We start from the raw sequence: 23637 nt of genomic DNA on the forward strand, positions 1-23637 counted from the left end.
AACCTCATGCCTTCATTTAACCCTCCTGATTTCCTTCAGTGATCTCTTGCATTTCTTATACTTAAGTACAGTACCTCATTTGTTCCTACCTGTACCTCTTTCTTTTCTTATCCAGGACCTCAATATCTCTTGAAAAGCAAGGTTCCCTAAACCTGTTATCTTTGCCTTTTACTCTGACAGGAACGTACAAACTCTGTACTTGCAAAATTTCCCTTTTGAAAGCCTCCCACTTTCTAAGTATGCCTTGGCCAGAAAACAACTTGTCCCAATTCTTTACCTGTCAAATCCTTTCTGATACCATCAAAATTCGACTTTCTCTAATTTATAATCTCAACCCAAGTACTAGACATCCTTTTCCATAATTACCTTGAAACTAAATGCATTATGATCACTTGCTGTAAAGTGTTCCCATACACAAATTTCTGTCACCTGCTCTGTCTCATTCTCTAGTATCGCACTCTCTCCAGATGGAACCTCTATATACTGATTAAGGCAACATTCCTGAACACGTGACAAACTATTTCCTATACAGCCCTTTTACAGTATGGGAGTCCCAGTCAATATATGGAAAGTTAAAATCACCAACTATCACAACCTTACGTTTCTTGCAATGATCTGCAATCTCACTGCAAATTTGCTTTTCTAAATCCGCACACTATTGGGTGAGCTATAATTATACCATTGATGAGTCATACCTTTCTTATTCCTGTTCTACCCATAAAGCCTCACAAGCTCTCCAGTCTGACCTGACTGAGCACTGTCATGACATTTCCCCTAAGTGGTAATGCCAGCCCTCCTTTAATTCCACCCCTGCTCTGACATCTGAAACAACAGAACTCTGGAGTACTGAGTCTTGCCCCCTCCTGCAACCAACTAATTCCACGTGCTGATCAGCTTTTCCTGCAATAATTCTTGCACAGAAATATACACAACTCAGAACATTAGTCTCACCATGCTCAACCTTTCAATTCCTGACATATGCAGGCTTAACAGCATCTTTCTCCACAGCCTCTCCTCTACCCGATCTGGCACCCTGGCCATCATCCCTCTACAACTCGAGTTTAAATCCCCCTATGCAACTCTAGTAAACCTTCCCACTAGACAATTAGACTCCCCTCCAGTTCAGGTGCAAACCACCCCTTCCGTACAGGTCCCACCTTCCCTGAAAGAGAGCCCAAAGATCCAAAAATCTGAAGCCCTCCCTCCTACACCAACTCCTTAGCCAGGTATTAAACTGTATAATCTTATTTCCACATGGCAATCCTGAAATCCCAACCCTGGAAGTCCTGTCCTTTGACTTAGCACCCAACTCGCTTTGCAGGACCTCGTCACCCATGATATCGGTACCGACATGGACCTCTACCTCTGGCTGTTTATCCTCCCACTAGAGGAGAGGTTGTGGAGAAAGATGCTATTAAGGCTGCCTACAAGGTCAGGAATCGAAAGGTTGAGCATAGTGAGACTAATGTTCTGATTTGTGGACACAATTGGAGATGTCCCAAATCTGGCACCCTGGAGGCAGCAAACCATCTGGGAATGTTGTTCTTGTCCACAGAACCAGCTTTCTGTTTCCCTAAGCAATGAATCCCCTATTCTACCCCTTTTTTCCTTCTGAACCACAGAGCTAGACTCAGTGCTAGAGACCTGACCACTGTGGCTTTCCTCTACTGGGTCATCCCCCTTCCCCTCCCAAATGTATGCAGAGGAGAATGGCCACAGGGGTTCACTGCACTAGTTTCACCCTCCTGATGGTCACCCATTTACTTGTGTCCTGCACCCTTGGGTGTAACTGCCTCCCTGCATGTCCTGTCTATGAACCGGAGTTCATCCAGTTCCAGCTCTAACTCCTTAACATGGTCATCCTGCAAGCAGAGCATTTTCACTGTCCTGTCTGGCAACCCCAGTACTCTAAATGTACAATAAGAAAGAATAAACAAACAATGTAGGTTTTTTCTGCACGCAACCATACCAATGTTGATGCCTTCTATTTTGTAATTTTGCACTGTAAAGCAGTAAATTTCAGGTCATATACGACAGTTATAATAAACCTAATTATGAGTCATACTTGTTCTGCTTCTCTTGAAGCACTGGATCTGGAAAAATCTGAAGCAGATTTATCAGAAAGGATGCGATTTTAAAACACCAAGCTCAAAGTACATTTATTAAAGTACGTATACCTTATTTATCTTCTTGTAGGCAGCCACAAAACAAAGGAACAGAACAGAATGTACAATAACCTCTACACCACAAAAAATAACAAGCACCCAATGTGCAAACAGAAAAATGGTGCAAACCGCAGTCCCTCAAAGTGAGTTTACTGCCACAGAGCCAGTTCAGCATGGAAGCGAGTGAAGCCGGTTCAGGAGCCCAGTGGCTGCAGGCCACATTTGCAAAATCTGTTCAGCATTGAGGAACACTAAGACAACACAAACTCGTTTTTCTATTCCTGGTGCAAAACGTCCGGGAAATTAAACTACATTTAAACTGTACTCGAGTGTTTCCTAAAAAGAGGATGCAACAGTCACAGGTGTGATGTGTACATGGTCATTACAATAATTTGTTTATTGTTGGCAGCCAGACAGCATGGTCTTTTCACCATATTTCACTATACTTAGGAGGTGCCTGCTCCAAGTATGAAGTGATACACTTTGGGAGGTCAAACTTCAAGGCGGAGTACAAGTTTAACGGCAGAGATTTGGGGGTCCATGTTCAAATTTCAGGATTAAGGATGGCTTCCTTCCAAAGTTCAAAGTAAATTTATTATCAAAGTCACCTGACATACTGAATCTCTGCGAACTCCTGAGCAGAGGTGTTACTGTGCCTTCTTTGTAATGGCACTTGTATGCTGCACCTGAAATGACAATGCTAAGGAATAAAGTTGCTGACCCTCTCCACCCTTGACCCCTGATGATGACTGGCTCATGGACCTCCTTTCTCCCCCTCATGTAATCAATAATCAGCTCTTTGGTCTTGCTGACATTGAGTGGGAGGTTGCTGTGGCACCATTCAGCGTGTTGTCAGCAGACTTAAATATGGCAGTGGAGCTGTGCTCAGCCTCACAATCATCAAGTGTAGAGGGAGTAGAGCTGGAGGGGGGGTGGTCTAAACTCCATTTACCATCTGGCTTTCCAGATTCTGAGATGGCTGTTGAGGGCCCATTGTACTGTACTATTACATAGCTACTGCTGAAAACTACTTGTTATGTTAGTGTAATATTACAATAACAGCTTATATTGCACATCTATACTTGAAAATTTACAATGTGGAGCCAGTGTGAGAGTGAAGAGTTCTGATTCATAAGCAGGATACACACACAGATCGGAAAGCTTTGTTAAGAGTTTCTGCATTAAAGCTGCTTCCATTGATCGAACACTTGTTACACAGCAAAAATGTATTGTCAGATTGGAAATATCAACACACAGACAAGAAGCTTGGTCACGGTGCTTGATTTAATGAGCGTTGAAAAAATATGTCAAGAGATACAAGGTTAAGGGAAAGAATTCAGAAGGTTAGGGTTTTGGTAGCTGGAAGCACAACAATTAAATTTGGGCAGTATAATAATAAATAAAAACAGTCTAAGTGGATGCACTTTGTGGTCCTAAGAGGCTGCTTCTGTAACACAAGAGATTCTGAAGAGCAACACACACAAAATGCCAGAGAAACTCATTTTGATAGTGTTACCTGACCTCCCGCGTTCTTCCAGCATCCGGAGAGGAATAAACAGTAAATAAACACCTTTGTCAGTCCTGAGGAAGGGTCTCAGCCCGAAACGTTGACTGTATATTCAATTCCATAGATGCTGCCTAGCCTGCTGAGTTCCTTTAGCATTGTGTGGGTGTTGCTTTGGATTTCCAGCATCTGTAGAGTTTCCTGTGTTAACAATTATTTTGTTCTCCTTTACACTTGTATACTGGAAATGACATTAAACAATCTTGAATTCAAGAACTCCCACTACCATTTTCTCACTGTTGTCATTGAGCAGGAGTTACAAGAGCCCGACAAATGTTGACCCACACCTCAACATTCAACAGCTTCTTCCCCACTACATTAGGTTCTTGACCTGATCTGAGAAAAAACATTAACACTACCTCAGACCAATTCTTTTTTTAAACCTCTCCCTCGATCTTGCACTGGTGTTCTTTAGCATCATATAAGCAGCATTCACAAACTATTTTTGTTTCATTTCTTTTGTTTATTTCTGGAATATATTTTTTAAATTTATTTGCGGTTATATTACTGAGTGTGCGTGAGAGAGAGAGAGTGAGAGAGAGAGAGAGTGAGAGAGAGTGAGAGAGAGTGAGAGAGAGTGAGAGAGAGTGAGAGAGAGTGAGAGAGAGTGAGAGAGAGTGAGAGAGAGTGAGAGAGAGTGAGAGAGAGTGAGAGAGAGTGAGAGAGAGTGAGAGAGAGTGAGAGAGAGAGAGAGAGAGAGAGAGAGAGAGTGAGAGAGAGTGAGAGAGAGTGAGAGAGAGTGAGAGAGAGTGAGAGAGAGTGAGAGAGAGTGAGAGAGAGAGACAGAGAGACAGAGAGACAGAGAGACAGAGAGAGAGAGAGAGAGAGAGAGAGACACAGAGAGAGAGAGACAGAGAGAGAGATAGAGAGAGAGAGACAGAGAGACAGAGAGAGAGACAAGTACTGTGTTATGCACCTTGGTCCACAGGAACATTGTTTCATTTGGCAGTATATAGGCATATGGTTGAATTGACAATAAACTTGAACATGATTTTACAAGAAAAAAATTAATTACAATAAAGCATGTGAGAAAGATCAAAGTGGGCATTGTATTGCTAGACTGTAGTGATCAGAGCTGTGCTTATGATTTATGTTCATTTTTTAAATTTTAAGTTTTAATGATACAGCATGGTGCAGGCTCGCCCAGCAATTCCACAACCCCAATTAACCCCAACCTAATCACAGGACAACTTACAAAGACCAATTACCCAACCCAGTAGGTCTTTGGACTGTGAGAGGGAACCAGGGGTGTGGTGAAAACCCACACATTCCACTGGGAGGATGAACTCGCACCCGAGATATATTAGCATTACGCTAACTACTAGGCTGCTGTGGAGCCCCAGTGTACAGTGCCTACAGAAAGTATTCACACCCCTTGGAAGTTTTCATGTTTTACAACATTGAATCACTGTGGGTTTAATTTGGCTTTTTTGACACTGTTCAACAGAAGATGACATTTTTGTGTCCAAGTGAAAACAGATCTCTACAAAGTGATCTAAACTAATTACAAATATAAAACACAAAATAATTGATACATAAATATACACCCCCTTCAAGTCAGTATGCTGCACCTTTGGCAGCAATTACATCCTTGAGTCTGTGTGGATAGGTCTCTAACAGCTTTGTATATCTGGACACTGCAGTTTTTCCCCATTCTTCTTTACAAAACTGATCAAGCTCTGTCAGATTGCATGGGGATCATGAGTAAACAGCCCTTTTCCAGCCACAAATTCACGATTGAATTGAGGTCTGGACATTTGGCCACTCCAGCACATTAACTTTGTTGTTTTTAAGCAATTCCTGTGTAGTTTTGGCTTTATGCTTGGGGTCATTGTCTTGCTGGAAAACAAATCTTCTCCCAAGTTGCAGTTCTCTTGCAGACTGCATCAGGTTTTCCTCCAGGATTTCCCTGTATTTTGCTGCATCCATTTTACCCTCTACCTTCACAAGTCTTCCAGGGCCTGCTGCAGTGAAGCATCCCCACAGCAAGATGCAGCCACCACCATGCTTCACTGTAGGGATGGTGTGTTTCTGACGATGTGCAGTTTTTGGCTTACACCAAACCTGGTGTTTAGTCTGATGCCCAAAGACATCAATTTTGATTTCATCAGACCATACAGCCTTCTTCCAGCTGACTCTGCATGCCTTCTGTGCATTTTCTTTCCAACAAGGGCATTCTCTTTGCCACTCTCCCATAAAGCTGCGACTGCTGAAGCACCCAGCAACTTGCATGCACAGTCTCTCCCATCTCAGCTACTGAAGCTTGTAACTCCTTCAGAGTTGTCATAGGTCTCTTGGTGGCCTCCCTCACTAATCCCCTTCTTACACAGTCACTCAGTATTTTAAGGACAATCTGGGAGATTTACCTGGCTGTGCCATAACCTTTTGAAACCTTTCTTGATGATTGACTTCACTGTATTCCAAGCGATATTCAGTGACTTGGAAATGTTCTTGTATCCATCTCCTGACTTGTGCTTTTCAATAACCTTTTCACAGAGTTGCTTGGAGGTCTTCATGGTGTAGTTTTTGCCAGGATACTGACTCACCAGCAGTTGGACCTTCCAGATACAGGTGTATTTTTACTACAATCAATTGAAACACCTTGACTGCACACAGGTCTCCAAAAACAGATCTCCATTTAACTAATTATGTAACTTCTAAATTAATTGGCTGCAGCAGTGCACTAGTGATGATTCGGTGTGTCATATTAAAGGGGGGGTGAATACTTAGACAAACAATTTTTTGTGTTTTATATTTGTAACAAATTTCAATCACTTTTTAAGAGATCTGTTTTCACTTTGACACGTCTTTTTCTGGTGATTAGTGTCAAAAAAGCCAAATTGAATCCACTGTGATTCAAAGTTGTAAAACTTCCGGGGGGGGGGGGGGTTTGAATACTTTTTATAGGCACTGTATAACATTATAATAAAATATCTTGTGATGTACTGTGCTGCAAAAAAATCTGATTTTCATGGTATTTGTGTGCCCATGACAATAAAATTAAACATGACCTAAAGGCTGAAAACATTACATCTGCACGATTTTTCATTCTAAATTCCAGACGACCACAATCCAAACGTACTATGTAAACATGTCACGCTGCAGTACAACAACATCCCCATTAGGGGGAGGGGGATAAAAAGTTGAAGCTAAAAAGTGTGACCAAAATATGGGAATATCCTATTGTGAAAACTACATCGACAGTAACGTAATGTTAAAAGAATAATAAACATTGAATAAATTATCATTTAATAATAGGCGTCAGCTCTCATCACTCAATCCTGTAACTGGTGACAGGGGTGCGCAAGGAGAGCGATGGCCTTGAAGCCTGGGCCTCGATTTTGAGGCAGCCGCTCACCTGGGTTTACAGCTGTGGCCATAGATCAGCGAAGCGGCGGTCGTCGCCTCCTCCTCCTCTCCTCGTCCTCCGGCCGCCGGTACATCCGCCGCCAACGGAAGGGCGGCTGGTGCTCCTCTGGGGTCTGCACGCGTTCGACTACCGGAGGGTCGTTCTGGGCGTGGGGCTGAACAGTGGGGACAAACTCGGGGACGCGAGAAAACTTCGACAAAATGGAGGCCTTCGCTACCGCGCAACCAAACCTACTGGGATTCCCTCCCCTGCGTTCCTGCTAGCACTAAGGGGGCGGGGAAGCCCTTTGACAGGTTTTACCTTTCACCAATCGCCGGGAGCCTTCCGTCCGTCCGTCCCGAACGTCCCGCCTTGTCCCGGGTTGATTGACAGCTTCTCTCCTCCTCCTCCGAGCCGGAGATTGCATCGAGCTGCGAAGTTTTGTCCTTCCTAAGAATTTATCGGGAGAAGTTTTTTTTTGTGTGGGGGAGGGAAGTAATTGTTTTTGAACTGGCCAATTTTTTATGAGTTTGCATATTTAAAAATCAAACATCTCTTTTAAAATATACTTAATATTTTAAAAACAAATTCTATCGCATATTGTCTCCGACACCTACATACAGTAATTTCCCAGAAAGGGACATCATTGTTAAAAGCGCAGTTGTGAAGAAGTGCCATAATTAAGCCTAAAATCGTGAGTTTTCCTATCAATTCGGGTTAGTATTGGCTAGCATTTGGTGAACTGTAAGTGGCTTCACAATGCCCACTGATCGCCCCACACATTTTTACTCGAGCGCTTTGTTTGGTCGTCACGTCCCTACCTAGTGTAACCTTTAACGCATCGGCAAAAAAAGGTAAAGTCCGCTGCGTTTGGATAGACCAAGGTCAAAATAAACTGCAGGGTTGAATTTTAAAATGTATTGAAATTACAAAATATATAAATATTTCTCATAAATATTTCGTACAATTAACACCACCACTCGTCCACTGGGGGAAGGGTGGAATGACGCCAGGACATTTTACAGAGGAAGTTCTCTATTATAACTTTCTAAACCTTATGGGTGTGTGTATGTGTTTTTAATTATTATTGCTTAAAAGTTAAACATATTTCACACCCTTGGTACAAACAGATGTTAGAATAACGGAAGATTAAATGTTTGTTTATATATTCAGATTGAGAGTTATTTATCAGATGTACTGTACATTGAAACATACAGTAAAATGAGTCCTTTGCGATAAAACCAACACAACCTAAGGATGTGCTGGGGGCAGCCCACAAGTTTTGCCACAAATCATGGCTCCAACATAGCACGCCCACAATGCTGGAGGAATTCAGCATCTTCACAAGGGATTAAGTCGCGGACATTTCTGAAGGGCTGGAGAAGGAGGCATCTGGTAAGAGAGGACAGTGGACATGGGAGAAAGGGAGGGAGGCGGGGCACCAGGGGGAGGTGATGGGCAAGTAAGGGGAAGGGAAAAGGTGGGAATAGGAGGGGAGGGGGAATTACCATCAGGTTGGAGGCTATCCAAATGAGGCGTTGCTCCTCCAACCTCAACGTGGCCTCACCATGACAGTGGAGGAGGCAATGGGCCAACATCAAGCCAAGTTAAGTCACTTTTATTGTCATTTCGACCATAACTGCTGGTACAGTACATAGTAAAAATGAGACAACGTTTTTCAGGACCATGGTGTTACATGACACAGTACAAAAACTAGACTGAACTACGTAAAAAACACAGAGGAAAAGGAGACACACAACAACTACACTAGACTACAGACCTACCCAGGATTAAAAGTGCACAAAACAGTGCAGGCATTACAATAAATAATAAACAGGACAATAGGGCAGTAAGGTGTCAGTCCAGGCTCTGGGTATTGAGGAGTCTGATAGCTTGGGGGAAGAAACTGTTACGTAGTCTGGCATTGAGAGCCCGAATGCTTTGGTGCCTTTTCCCAGACGGCAGAATGGGCATGAGGATTGGAATTAAAATGGTTGGCCACTTGGAAATCCCACTTTCAGCAGATGGAGTGAAAGTGCTCGACAAAGCAGTGCCCCAGCCTACGTTGGGTCTTACCAGTGGATCAGGAGGCAGCATCTGCAGAATCTCGTGTTCATGTTCAGCAGAACAACACAAGCGAACGAGGATGAGAGGTGACATGATAGAGGTCTACAAGATGATGAGAGGCAAAGAGATTGAGTGGACAGTCAGAGACTTTGCCCCAGGGTGGAAATGGCTAATACAAGAGGGCTGAATTCAGAGGGCGAGACCCCAGGTACCCAAGCAGGGAGAGGTGTCGGGAAACTTAGAGGAGACCCAGTGAGGAACGGCCTGGTGTCTCTGGGGGAAACACTGATGAAAACTGGGGGGAACTCTCGGAGACGTGAGGCGAGATATAGGCTTTTATTGGCTGGAAGAAAGAACAAGCAGCAATTGACCACCACACTACATCCTGGAGACTGAGGCCGGGGCTGTGTCTCCAATCGCCTTTATACCGGGGTCTGTGGGAGGAGCCACAGGAGCAGTCAGCAGGGGGGGCGTGTCCAGACAGGTATATGTAGTTCACCACATTCACCCCCCCTTTGTTTTAAAAGAGAGTCCCCATGGGGCAAAGTTTCCTACAAGTATATTTACAGGTTAAGTCTATCAGGTGGTCGAATCTGTCGCTACGATCTACGTAGCACCGGCTGTGATTGCCCAGGTGCCGGTGGTGATTGCACCGGAGACGGTGGTTGTGCTGGTTCCGGCCTGACTGGAGGTGTCAGCCCACTAGGCGTCAGTAATCCCTCATGCGTATATGCGTGTGCGAGGCGCCTGGTATATGCGTGTGCGAGGTGCCCGGTATGGGAGTGTCGTGAGGAGTCTGTGTAGGGCTCGTTGTGCGCGGTGTCACCTCGGGTACAGGGTTCATAGTTACCGTGGAGTGTTCGGGGTAGTGGTCTGCTGCTCCTGCGGGCGCCAGGTCGCGGACGGAGACCGTGTCCTCCCGCCCATCAGGTAAGACCACGTAGGCATACTGGGGGTTCGCATGAAGTAGGTGAACCCTCTCGACCATCGGGGAATATTTATTGCTCCTCGCATGTTTCCGGAGCAGCACTGGCCCTGGGGATGTCAGCCAAGCTGGTAGGGTGGTCCCAGTGACAGACTTCCTGGGAAAAGAGAATAGGCGCTCGTGAGGGGTGGCATTGGTGGACGTACATAACAGGGAGCGGATGGAGTGGAGTGCCTCAGGGAGGACCTCCTGCCATCAAGAGACCGGCAACCCTTTTGACTTAAGGGCTAAAAGTGTGGCCTTCCACACTGTGGCATTCTCCCTCTCCACCAGTCCATTTCCCCGGGGATTATAGCTCGTGGTCCTACTAGTAGCAATGCCTCTAGCCAGCAGGCACTGGCGCAGCTCGTCACTCATAAAGGAGGATCCTCTATCACTGGGGATATAGCAGGGATATCTGAACAGAGTGAAGAGCTGGCGCAGGGCTTTTATGACGGACGTGGCAGTGGTGTCGGGGCAGGGGATGGCAAAGGGGAACCGCGAGTACTCGTCGATAATGTTGAGAAAGTAGACATTGCGGTCGGCGGAGGGAAGGGGGCCCTTAAAGTCAACACTCAGTCGCTCAAAGGGGTGGGTGGCCTTGATAAGTTGCGCCTTTTCAGGACGGTAGAAGTGCGGTTTACACTCAGCGCAGACTTGGCAGTCCCTGGTCATCGTCCTGATGTCCTCAGGGGAGTAAGGCAGGTTCCGGGCTTTCACGAAATGGTAAAATCGGGTGACCCCCGGGTGGCAAAGATCTGCATGGAGGGCGTATAGCTGGTCGAGCTGTGCGCTGGCACACGCTCCCCGGGATAGGGCATCAGGGGGCTCATTGAGGGGGCTCAGGATATCATAGTTGTAGGTGGAGAGTTCTATTCTCCATCGCAAAATTTTATCGTTTTTGATTTTGCCCCGCTGTTGGTTGCTGAACATGAACGCAACTGAGCGCTGGTTGGTCAGCAAGGTGAACCTTTTGCCGGCAAGATAGTGCCTCCAGTGCCTAATAGCTTCCACTATGGCCTGGGCTTCTTTCTCCACCGCAGCGTGCCGAATTTCAGGGCCTTGAAGGGTACGAGAAAAGAATGCTACTGGCCTGCCTTCCTGATTGAGGGTAGCAGCAAGCGCGAAATCGGAGGCGTCACTCTCTACTTGGAAGGGAATGGTCTCGTCCACTGCATGCATCGTTGCTTTGGCAATGTCCCCTTTAATGCAGCTTAAGGCCGCACGGGCCTCGGCAGAGAGGGGAAATGTGGTAGATTTGACCAGGGGGCGGGCCTTGTCTGCGTAATGGGGGACCCATTGGGCGTAATAGGAAAAGAAGCCCAGGCACCGTCTGAGGGTGGTGGGAAGAGGGAGTTCCAACAGGGGGCGCATACGGTCGGGATCAGGGCCAATGACCCCGTTCTCCACGACATACCCAAGGATAGCGAGTCGGGTGGTTCCGAACACGCACTTGTCCCTGATATAAGTAAGGTTCAGGGCTTTGGCCACTTGGAAAAATCGTTGGAGGTTGGCGTTGTGATCCGGCCAGTCGTGACCACAGATGGTGATATTATCCAGATAGGGAAATGTGGCCTTCAGTTGGCACTGGTCCACCATCCGGTCCATTTCCCTCTGGAAGACAGAGACACCATTTGTGACACCGAAGGGGACGCGCAGGAAGTGATAGAGCCTGCCGCCCGCCTCGAAGGCGGTGTAGGGGCGGTCCTCCGGGCGGATGGGGAGCTGGTGATAAGCGGATTTCAGATCTATTGTCGAGTACACCTTGTACTGAGCTATCTGGTTGACCATATCCGCGATGCGGGGTAGGGGGTACGCGTCAAGCTGTGTGAACCTATTGATGGTCTGGCTATAGTCCACAACCATCCTATTTTTCTGCCCGGTCCGAACAACAACCACCTGGGCCCTCCAAGGACTTGTGCTTGGCTCGATGATCCCCTCCCTGAGCAGCCGCTGCACCTCTGAATGAATGAAGGCCCTGTCCCCCGCGCTGTACCTCCTGCTTTTAGTTGCCACAGGTTTACAGTCGGGGGTCAGGTTGGTGAACAGCGGTGGGGGAGGAATCTTGAGGGTGGAGAGGCTGCAAGTGGTGTCAGTAGTGCAGCTGTCGGCATGGTGCTGGGTGGGATGTGTGGGTCGGTGCGTGTGTGTGGTCAGTAGCGGGGTATATGACGAAGTCCCACAAAACTGAGGATTCCTGACAGTGAGTGGTGGGAGGGGCCCGTCATATGCCATAGTCACACTTTTGAGGTGGCTCTAGAAGTCCAGCCCCAATAGCACAGGCGTGCACAGTTGAGGCATGACCAGTAGCGCAAAGTCCCAATATTCTGTGCCCTGCACCACCAATATCGCTACACAACCCCCCCGGATGTCTGTGGAATGCGACCCAGAAGCCATGGTGACCCTCTGGCTTACCAGCTGTGTCTCGAGTCCGCAGCGTTGCACCGTGTCCGGGTTAATAAAACTCTCAGTGCTGCCCGTGTCAAACAGGCAGTTAGTCCTGTGCCCCTCCACCAGGATGTCCATCATCGACCTTGCAAGCTGGTGTGGGGCGCTTTGGTCGAGGGTTACGGAGGCCAGAGTTGAACTGCCATCTTGGTGCCCGGTAAGCACCGGTGGGTCAGGGGCGGGGCGAGGTGGCGCCGACAAAGATGGCGGCCCCCCTGCCTCACACGCAGTGCTGCCCGACCCCGCTCGTGGTTTAGACTTACAGACCTTGGCGAAATGGCCCTTCTTCCCGCAGCTGGAGCAGGTCGCTTCTCGAGCCTGGCAGAGTTTTCGGGGGTGCTTTTCGAGTCCGCAGAAGTAACACTGCGCGGACTTGCGACTGGCAGCAGCTGTGGTCGGTTTAGGGGAGTTCGTGGACTCACAACTGGCAGCAGCGGTGGTGAATTCGCTCGCGGGCGGCGGCGGCGGGGTCTACAGGGTCTACAGTGTCCACGGAACCGGCAGGGGATCGCGCGGCTGGACAGCATCAGCGTTGTGCAGAGCAGCCTCAAGCGTGTCGGCCGTCTCGATCGCCAAGCGTAAGGTAAGATCGGCATTTTCCAGCAGCTGCTGGAGCACGTACACTGACCTGATCCCTGTAACGAAGGCGTCTCGTACAAGCAGCTCCGCATGTTGCTCCGCCGTCAGTCCCTTGCAGTCGCAGGCCCGCATGAGTGTCTGTAGGGCTCGGAGAAACTCCCCGCTTGACTCGCCGGGTCACTGTCGCCGCGTCGCTAAGTGATGTCTTGCGTAGATGGTGTTCACCGGCCGCAGGTACTGTCTTTTGAGGGCGTTCAGTGCCCCTTGATAGGTCGGCAGGTCTCTGATAAGGGAGAATACTTTCGGACTTACTCTGGATAGGAGGATTTTGTACATTGTGGCAGGCTCAGTCACTGGAATCACTTCCAAGTAGGATTGGTAGCATGCAAGCCAGAGTTCAAAGGCAAGAGCTGCTTCTGGAGCTTGGGGGTCCAAGTCTAATTTTTCCGGACGTAAAATACTTTCCATGTTTTAAAACTTCCAACCAATAAAATTGATGCACCATCAATAACTCTCGGAGACGTGAGGCAAGATATAGGCTTTTATTGGCTGGAAGAAAGAACAAGCAGCAATTGACCACCACACTACATCCTGGAGACTGAAGCTGGGGCTCAGGCTCCAATTGCCTTTATACCGGGGTCCGTGGGAGGAGCCACAGGAGCAGTCAGCAGGGGGGCGTGTCCAGACAGGTATATGTAGTTCACCACAAACACGTTCCCAGCAATGTACCATGGAACCCCCGAAAGCAAAAGACTCGATTCCTGAAGGATTAGTGGGACCCTGCTCCAGCGTGTCGCTATGGATAGAGAGGATCTATGCTAAAGCCATACTCGACACCGGGTCGCAGGTCACATTACTGTACTGTTCGTTTTACATCCGGTATCTGAAGCATTTACCCTTGACACCATTCAGTGCGCTGGAGATTTGGGGCTTCAGTGCTGGTGATTATCCGTATGACAGGTGTAGCCCCCTGGGTCACCTCAGGCTCACTCAGCTCGTTCTCGTCTAGGGGGAGCAGCCTTCGGCCCCGCCAAACTGGGTAATCAGCTGGTGTGGATGCTGTGTGATGTCCCCAACCCCGCCAATTAACAGACAGGACACCATATGCGATTAAATGACTACAATTTATAAAGATTACTATAACTAAGTGATTAATAACCATACAGTATATACGAAGGAAAAGAAAATAAAGAAAAGACGCCAATCTTATCAAAGTCCAAACCACTTCGTGCACAACCGTTGGAGCTCAATTACTGAAGTCTTCTGGCCACCATTCGATCCCCTCCGAACTCCTCGACTCACAGCTCAGGACCATCCAAAGTGGTCAACCAAGCACATCTATCCTCGTCTCCTCTCCTCGGACCCCCGCTTGGGGTCCGTTCCTCGCCCAGCTTACCGCATCGCGTCCTCTCTCTCTCACCTCCTCGCGCCAACTCCCCCAAAATGCCCGCCAACAATAGTTTACAGACTCAGGAGAGAGAGAGTAACATTAATCCCAGTTGGTTAACAAATGAATACAATTCTCGTTATCAGTAAATTTTAACCCATACAAGCTTCCAGCACTCTCTCATAACAAAGAAGCATTCCTACTTTTAACAAAACAAAGAAGCCTTCCTACTTTTAACAAAACAAAGAAGCCATTTTGATTAACATACGCAGTAACAAAAAAGAAAGAAAAAACCCCAATACAAAGAAGAAACCCCTCTACACTCTCCCCCCACCAAATAAAAGTCATGTCCTCATGACTGGCAAATAATTCACCCACTCTTCCTGCCAACACAAACCCTAACCCAGTCACAAACCGTGCCATTGCTTTCCAAACAGTAAACCTCACACCCTGTTCCTCAGGCGCTGCATAGGCCAACCTATCTGGGAGTTTTCTAACCCTCCGAGACCTCCGTACCCCCTCATCTAAACCCTTCAGGCACGGACACAACCGGAGATACCTCGGACCCGCTATCAAATCCTCTCTCAACCTCTCACTCATGCCCCTACTGCAACTCTGAGCCCCCTGCTGCCCACAGCTAACCCTCCCCACCACACCTGACTCAGTGAGAGAAGGGCGAAGGGTCTCTTCTTCAATCGAGTGGAAGTCAGCAAAAGGCAGCATGTACCACCCAGCCAGCACATCATCCTTTGAATCCGTATTCTTCCTCATTCCTGCGATCGGTAGCTGCTGTTTGATCTTCTCCAAATGGAAACGCGTGGCCTGCACTGCTCCTGCAGCCTCTTCAGCCTCCTGCAATCGAAACATCAGCTTCTTCTCTGGGCCCTCCAACTCTCGCCACATTCTCAGCAGTTCTGACTCACGCTTCATGTTCATCTCCACTTGGGCCGCAGTTACTCCACCAGCTTCTGACCTGAAAAGCAGCAGTTAAAGATTGGTCAGCCTACAGTTCAGTGTTCACTGAACGTATCTCCAGCCTTTTCTTCCTAATGACTTCTTCCAGATCAACTTTCAGGCTTTTGCACTTCATTTGAACTGTCGATGGTCATCTTCAGGTTCCCTTCAAGCTTCCGATTCCCCCTTCTGAGATCTGTCCGCAATTGCTTCACCTCCGCAAATTCCCCTCTCCAGGCTCTCGGTTTGCTGTTGCCCTCAGTCAGACAACTTTCATCGTTTTCTCCAAGTTGTAAGTCTTCCAAATGGTTCCGGATTATTGTCCCCAGTCTCTGCGCTTCCCTTCAAACTTGATTCCGTAGAGACAGTCACTCACGAGCTGCGACCTTCACCAGCCCTGGCACGTGTCCAGAGAACGCTTTAACTCTTTAGTTCTCAGCCGCTCCTGCAACGGCCTCACTTCATATTCTCCCGAGGCAAATCCAAATACTGGGAGATCATCCACATCTGCCAAACTCCAAACACCTCCACATCCCCCATGGTCTTCCACATGCCCTGCGGGAAAGTTGCAAGGGCTCCAGATATGCCCTGTGGCATCTTTTCGGACCGGAAGAATCCTAGGGGACCTATAACTGCCATCTTCTCCTTGTCGGCCTCACTCATCGGGATCTGGCAACATCCACTCCTCAGATCCAGCACCTTAAACCACTTCACACCACTCAGACAGGCCATCGCCTCTTCGGCCCTCAGGGCCATATTCTGGTCACTGACAGTGCGCCTCTTCAGCGCAATATAATCCACACACACGCTGCCTACGTCTCCCACGGCTGTAGGGGCCAGTTGCCACAACCTATCTCCCACCGAGGTGTCTTCAGCGGTCAGCTCCCCTCCCTCGTGGTATTTCGCAGCATCCACTAAGAAGGTCTCACCCTCAGATACTTCCCCCAGGCCGTACCACCACCGGCTCTCGTTTGAATTCGGTACTGGCCCAATGCTGCTTACACACGTCCGCACAAGCAGCTCGAAACTCTGGGTGCATCGACAATGACTCCAAACAGCTCTCACCCGCCTCCTCCGGGCAGGCCCCCAAGCGCACCAACAGGATATTGGTTCTCTCCAGAACCGAAACGCTGCCCGTCTCAACAGTGTCCGGACACATCAGCATTAACGATTCACGAACCTCAGTCACCCCCACATTTGCCTCTAAGAACACCATTTTCACTGACCAACAACTGTCGTCTGGATAATCACTGGCAAATCTCCAGTGCCCTCAATGTCATCAAGGGTAAATGCTTCCAACACCGGTTGTAAAACAAACTGTACAGCAACTTAACCGGTGCCCCGGTATCGAGGATGGCTTTAACGTGGCTTCCATCCATCCATAATGACACCCGAGTGTGTGGTCCCTCTAAGCCTTCAGGAATAGGGTCTGTTCCTTTCGGGAGTTCCTTGGTACATTGCTGGGAACGTGCTCCCCCAGAGACCCCAAGCCGTTCCCCCACTGGGCCTCCTTTAAGTTTCCCGACACCTCTCAGATCAACTGAACTACTGAGGGAGGAGCTAATACCCTTAACAGATCCCCCTGGCACCACAAGTAGTTTATCTGCCCTCCTAGCCCAAAAAGATACCCTAAAAACCTTCCACCAACCTCCTGCCACAGATACGGTAAGCCCCCCAGCTGCGGCATTTGACTTCCAGTCGAACCACACGCATTTTCCCACACTTTCCCAGAACTGGCAGCTGTCACTTCGAGGTAATTGTACCCAACAGTTCTAACAACACCACCAGCCCGCCTACTCAAACTTTCAACCAATCCCTGTCGCTTTCCCTCAGCCAAGCACTGCCACTCACCCAACAGCTGAGAGGTCCGCTCCGCCCCTTTAGGGCCGGACATTATCCCAACAACCGGGCGGAGCCCACCATAGCTGGAACACTGGTCCTTCCCCTCTCATAACAGCATGGACAGCCCATGGTCCCACCACCATTTTGTCAACACTAATCGGAACTCGAACACCGCCCTCTGGGGCACCAACAGCCACCCCACCCAACACACATGCAGCGATAACCAGCAATCGCACACCCACAAAGGCACACCAGCTCTTCGCCGCAGGCATAATTTACAGAGGGCGATCACACAGCTCCCGCAGAAATCATCCCGGACGAGCCCCCACAATGTAACCCCCCCCCGGGTCGCCTCAGGCTCGCTCAGCTTGTTCTCATCTAGGGGGAGCAGCCTTCAGCCCCACCAAACTGGGTAATCAACTTGTGTGGATGCTGTGTGATGTCCCCAACCCCGCCAATTAACAGACAGGACACCATATGCGATTAAATGATTACAATTTATAAAGATTACTATAACTAAGTGATTAATAACGATACAGTATATATGAGGGAAAAGAAAATAAAGAAAAGGTGCCAAACTTATCAAAGTCCAAACCACTTCGTGCACAACCGTTGGAACTCAAATACCAAAGTCTTCTGGCCACCATTCGATCCCCTCCGAACTCCTCGACTTGCAGCTCAGGACCACCCGAAGTGGTCAACCAAGCACATCTATCCTCATCTCCTCTCCTCGGGGTACCTCCTGGCCTCGGACCCCCGCTCACCTTGGGGTCCGTTCTTCGCCCAGCTTACCGCATCGCGTCCTCTCTCTCTCACCCCCTCGCGCCGACTCCCCCAAAATGCCTGCTAACAATAACTTTCAGACTCAGAAGAGAGAGATTAACATTAATCCCAGTTGGTTAACAAATGAATACAATTCTCATTATCAGTAAATTTTAACCCATACAAGCTTCCAGCACATCTCTCATAACAAAGAAGCATTTCTACTTTTAATGTTACGAATGAAGAACAACTCTGATGGGCTGAAGGGTGCAAAGTCGCCGCCCCCCCCCCCTTTTGAGAATCGCAAAATCGCTATTATTTCGGGTCTGATACCTAGGAAATGAGAGAGATACACAGCATGTTAGTAATGAGAGAGAGACAACGCAGGGATACACAAAGGTGGAATGTCTCCTATTGACAAAGAGGGAGATTACTGCTATTGTCTCTTGGAGAAGGATTGTGTATTGAGTACTGTTCTATTCATTGAAACCCCTCGGGGGCAACCAGAGTGGTCTGGTTGAGGGATTGCATCATCCCAACCTGATTGACATCTGAGACCCTGTGAGTGGGGATAAAAGTAGGGTCTGGGGAAACACCCCTCAGACGCACCAGGAGAGACGCTACAAGACCGATGGGGGCTTGTGAGTGTGTCCACCCTTGCCTGGGTGACGAGTCCTCCACGGAACGGTCTAGCTAAAGGATGGAGGGGTCATACGTGAATGGCCACCACAACAACGCATTGAAGGATCAAGATCGTAAAAGGAAAGTCGGCAAGTTAATAGCTGTTATTCTCTCTCTTTCTCTCTCTCCAACAATTGCAACACTGTGAACAACAACTACCGCAGCCTGCATGAACTGAACTGAACTTTATATTTCCATCGGACAATTCATTATCCCCTAGACAACGATAGAGCTTATTTCTTATTGATTATTATTATACCCGCACTTTTAGGTTTAGTATTGATGTCGTATATTATCTGTACATTTGCATTGATATTATTTTTGTGTATTTTTACTAATAAATACTGTTAAAAATAGTATCATCAGACTTCAACAGATACTCCTATCTTTGCTGGTAAGATACCCAGTTACGGGGTTCGTAACATTAACAAAACAAAGAAGCCATTTTGATTAACATACGCAGTAACAAAAATGAAAGAAGAAACCCCAATACAAAGAAGAAACCCCTCTACACGGGTATTTGTCAGTGAAGCTGGTGTTCTCGGAGGCTGATGTGGGAGTGTCTGAGGTTCTTGATACAGTGGTGCTGGTTTGTCTGGACCCCGTTGAGAAGGGCGGTGTTCCGGTGGGGACCAACACCCCTCTGGTGCGGAGGCTCATGGGGGCCTGAAAGGAGAAGGTGGGTGAGAACTTTATGGGGGCCCTGGCGGTGCACTCAGTGTTTCGAGCTGCTTTTGAGGAAGTCCGGGCTGCACTGGGCCGGATACTGAATTTAAAGAAGGGACGGTGTGGTTCACCCAGTCGAAGCCAATAGTGTTATGGCCCAGGGAGGTAGCGAGAGTGATGGGGACCCCCAAATTTCCCAGAGTGCCTGAGGGCGAAGCCCTCTTAGTGGACGCTCTGGAAGAGGGGGAGTTGGGATTTCCTGCTGGGCTATTGGTGAGGCCCGAATTGCAGAAGTCCTCGGTTGTACAGGCGAGCAGGATGGCAGTGATCGTCAGGAATGCTATGAAGAGGGAGGACACCTACAAGCAGGGGATGCCTCTGGGGCATTTGTTCCCGGTGACGGTAATGTCTAGTACTCCCGTGTGGCACAACGGGGAGAAATTATTGGAAAGGGGTGGAAAGTTGACCACTGAGTCATTCAACTTCGGGAAATCCCCGGTGCCACCAGTTTGGAAAAGGAGGCTGGTGGAGAAGATGTTGAAGCCGGAAGGTGTCTTCTCCATTGGCGAGTTTGATGTGGGTTGTTCCAAGAGCACTCGTTGCACTATCCGGGTGACCGAGGACACCCCCTTTAGAGAGAGGTCGCGGTGACTGGCCCCTGCAGACATGGAAGATGTGCGGCAGCATTTGTGTAAATTGAAGGAAGCTGGGATCATCACCGAGTCCCGAAGCCCCTATGCGTCCCCAATAGTAGTGGCCCGGAAGAAGAACGGGAAGGTACGCATGTTCTATAGATTCAGGAACAGTTCCTGCTGATTATGTTCTATAGATTCAGGAACAGTTCCTGCTGATTGGACGGTGGCTAATGTTGTCCCACTTTTCAAGAAAGGAGGGAGAGAGAAAACAGGGAAATATAGACCGGTTAGCCTGACGTCAGTGGTGGGAAGGTTGCTGGAGTCAATTATAATAGAGTAAATTACGACACGTGGATAGCAGTAGAAGGATCAGTCCGAGTCAGCATGGATTTATGAAGGGAAAATCATGCTTGACTAATCTTCTGGAGTTTTTTGAGGATGTAACTATGAAAATGGACAAGGGAGAGCCAGTGGATGTAGTGTATCTGGACTTCCAGAAAGCTTTTGATAATGTCCCACATAGGAGATTAGTGGGCAAAATTTGGGCACATGGTATTGGGAGCAGAGTACTGACATGGATTGAAAATTGGCTGGCTGACAGGAAACAAAGAATAGCGATTAATGGGTCCCTTTCGGAATGGCAGGCTGTGACCAGTGGGGTACCGCAAGGTTCAGTGCTGGGACCGCAGCTGTTTACAATATACATTAATGATTTAGATGAAGGGATTAAAAGTAACATTAGCAAATTTGCTGATGACACAAAGCTGGGTGGCAGTGTGAAATGTCAGGAGGATGTTATGAGAATGCAGGGTGACTTGGACAGGTTGGGTGAGTGGGCAAATGTATGGCAGATGCAGTTTAATGTGGATAAATGTGAGGTTATCCACTTTGGTGGCAAGAACAGGAAGGCAGATTACTATCTAAATGGAGTCAAGTTAGGAAAAGGGGAAGTACAACGAGATCTAGGTGTTCTTGTACATCAGTCAATGAAAGCAAGCATGCAGGTACAGCAGGCAGTGAAGAAAGTTAATGGCATGCTGGCCTTTATAACAAGAGGAATTGAGTATAGGAGTAAAGATGCCGTTATCCCTGTTAGAACTGTTCGCTGCTATCCCAATAATAAGCCCTGGATCACTAGTCACATCAAAGGCCTCCTAAACCAGAAGAAGAGGGCCTTTAAAGATGGTGATCGGTTGGAGCTTAAAAGAGTTCAGAAGGAACTCAGAGTACAGATAAGGGGGGCAAAGGAGCAGTATAGGAGGAAGCTAGAACAAAAGCTGCAGAAAAAAAGCATGAAGGAGGTGTGGGATGGGATGAAGATCATCACCGGATGTGGTGCAAAGCGGGGGGCAAACATAAGTGGAGATGTGGAGAAAGCGAACCAGCTGAACAACTTCTTTAACAGGTTCGACAGCTCAATCTCATCCTCACCGCAGGAATCCACACCAGGCTTACTTCCCTCACAGGAAAATAGCCACTCACAGGAGACCTTGCCCACGCCCAGGATTATGGCTGCACAGGTGGAAGGTCAACTGAGGAAGATCTGTACCAGCAAGGCGGCGGGACCGGATGCAGTTTCCCCACGATTACTGAGGGCCTGTGCGACTGAGCTGGGAGAACCACTACAGCGCATCTTCAACATGAGCCTGGAGCAGAGAAGAGTTCCCAGACAGTGGAAAACATCCTGTATTGTCCCGGTACCGAAGAAACCACAACCAAAGGAGTTGAATGACTTCAGACCTGTTGCCTTGATGTCGCACGTGATGAAGACCATGGAGCGGCTGATAATACAGAATCTGAGGCCACAAACCAGGCACGCCCGGGATCCTCTTCAGTTTGCGTATAAGGAGAAGGTGGGAGTGGAGGATGCTATCACGTATTTGCTGCACAAATCCCTCTCTCACCTAGATGGGGTCAGTGGTGCTGTGAGGATTACATTCCTGGACTTCTCTAGTGCCTTTAACACCATCCAGCCCAAGATCTTAAGGCACAAACTAACGGAGATGGGAGTAGACTCTCACATGGTGGATTGGATAGTGGACTACTTGACAGATAGACCTCAGTATGTGCGGTTGGGAGACTGTAGGTCTGACATGGTGGTCAGCAGCACAGGAGCGCCGCAGGGGACCGTGCTCTCTCCGGTCCTGTTCACCCTGTACACATCAGACTTCCAATATAACTCGGAGTCCTGCCATGTGCAGAAGTTCGCTGATGACACGGCCATAGTGGGGTGTGTCAGGAATGGACAGGAGGAGGAGTATAGGAAACTGATACAGGACTTTGTGATATGGTGCAACTCAAACTACCTGCATCTCAATATCACCAAGACCAAGGAGATGGTGGTGGACTTTAGGAGATCTAGGCCTCATATGGAGCCAGTGATCATTAATAGAGAATGTGTGGAGCAGGTTAAGACCTACAAGTATCTGGGAGTACAGTTAGACGAGAAGCTAGACTGGACTGCCAACACAGATGCCTTGTGCAGGAAGGCACAGAGTCGACTGTACTTCCTTAGAAGGTTGGCGTCATTCAATGTCTGTAGTGAGATGCTGAAGATGTTCTATAGGTCAGTTGTGGAGAGCGCCCTCTTCTTTGTGGTGGCGTGTTGGGGAGGAAGCATTAAGAAGAGGGACGCCTCACGTCTTAATAAGCTGGTAAGGAAGGCGGGCTCTGTCGTGGGCAAAGTACTGGAGAGTTTAACATCGGTAGCTGAGCGAAGGGCGCTGAGTAGGCTACGGTCAATTATGGAAAACTCTGAACATCCTCTACATAGCACCATCCAGAGACAGAGAAGCAGTTTCAGCGACAGGTTACTATCGATGCAATGCTCCTCAGACAGGATGAAGAGGTCAATACTCCCCAATGCCATTAGGCTTTACAATTCAACCGCCAGGACTTAAGAACTTTTTAAAGGCTATTATTAATGCTTTTTGAGATAGTGATTTAGATGCATATCATATTTTTTACTGAGTTAAGTATTGTATGTAATTAGTTTTGCTACAACAAGTGTATGGGACATTGGAAAAAAAGTTGAATTTCCCCATGGGGATGAATAAAGTATCTATCTATCTAAGAGGTCCTTCTGCAGCTGTACAGGGCCCTGGTGAGACCCCACCTGGAGTATTGTGTGCAGTTTTGGTCTCCAAATTTGAGGAAGGACATTCTTGCTATTGAGGGAGTGCAGCGTAGGTTCACGAGGTTAATTCCCGGAATGGCAGGACTGTCATATGTTGAAAGATTGGAGCGAATGGGCTTGTATACACTGGAATTTAGAAAGATGAGAGGGGATCTGATTGAAACATATAAGATTATTAAGGGATTGGACACGCTGGAGGCAGGAAGCATGTTCCCACTGCTGGGTGAGTCCAGAACTAGAGGCCACAGTTTAAGAATAAGGGGTAGGCCATTGAGAACAGAGATGCGGAAAAACTTTTTCACCCAGAGAGTGGTGGATATGTGGAATGCTCTGCCCCAGAAGGCAGTGGAAGCCAAGTCTCTGGATGCATTCAAGAGAGAGTTAAATAGAGCTCTTATAGATAGCGGGGTCAAGGGATATGGGGAGAGGGCAGGAACG

At 48.1% G+C, this 23637-nt stretch overlaps 1 protein-coding gene across 5 annotated transcripts in view; it reads right to left on the reverse strand.

The window, feature by feature from the left end:
- The window catches only part of LOC140735846 (aryl hydrocarbon receptor nuclear translocator-like), an 84068-nt gene extending 76722 nt beyond the window's left edge, over positions 1–7346 (reverse strand). For 2 of the 5 annotated variants that reach the window (XM_073061365.1, XM_073061366.1), the window contains exon 1: positions 7088–7346. In XM_073061365.1, the coding sequence (XP_072917466.1) occupies positions 7088–7109 (22 nt within the window). In that variant the 5' untranslated portion in view covers positions 7110–7346. The remainder of the gene's footprint in view (positions 1–7087) is intronic. The other 3 variants (XM_073061364.1, XM_073061369.1, XM_073061368.1) reach the window with 3 other exon arrangements.
- Between the last annotated feature and the right edge of the window lie 16291 nt (positions 7347–23637).

This window comes from Hemitrygon akajei, chromosome 11, assembly GCF_048418815.1.
Source record: "Hemitrygon akajei chromosome 11, sHemAka1.3, whole genome shotgun sequence".
Lineage (NCBI taxonomy): Eukaryota > Metazoa > Chordata > Chondrichthyes > Myliobatiformes > Dasyatidae > Hemitrygon > Hemitrygon akajei.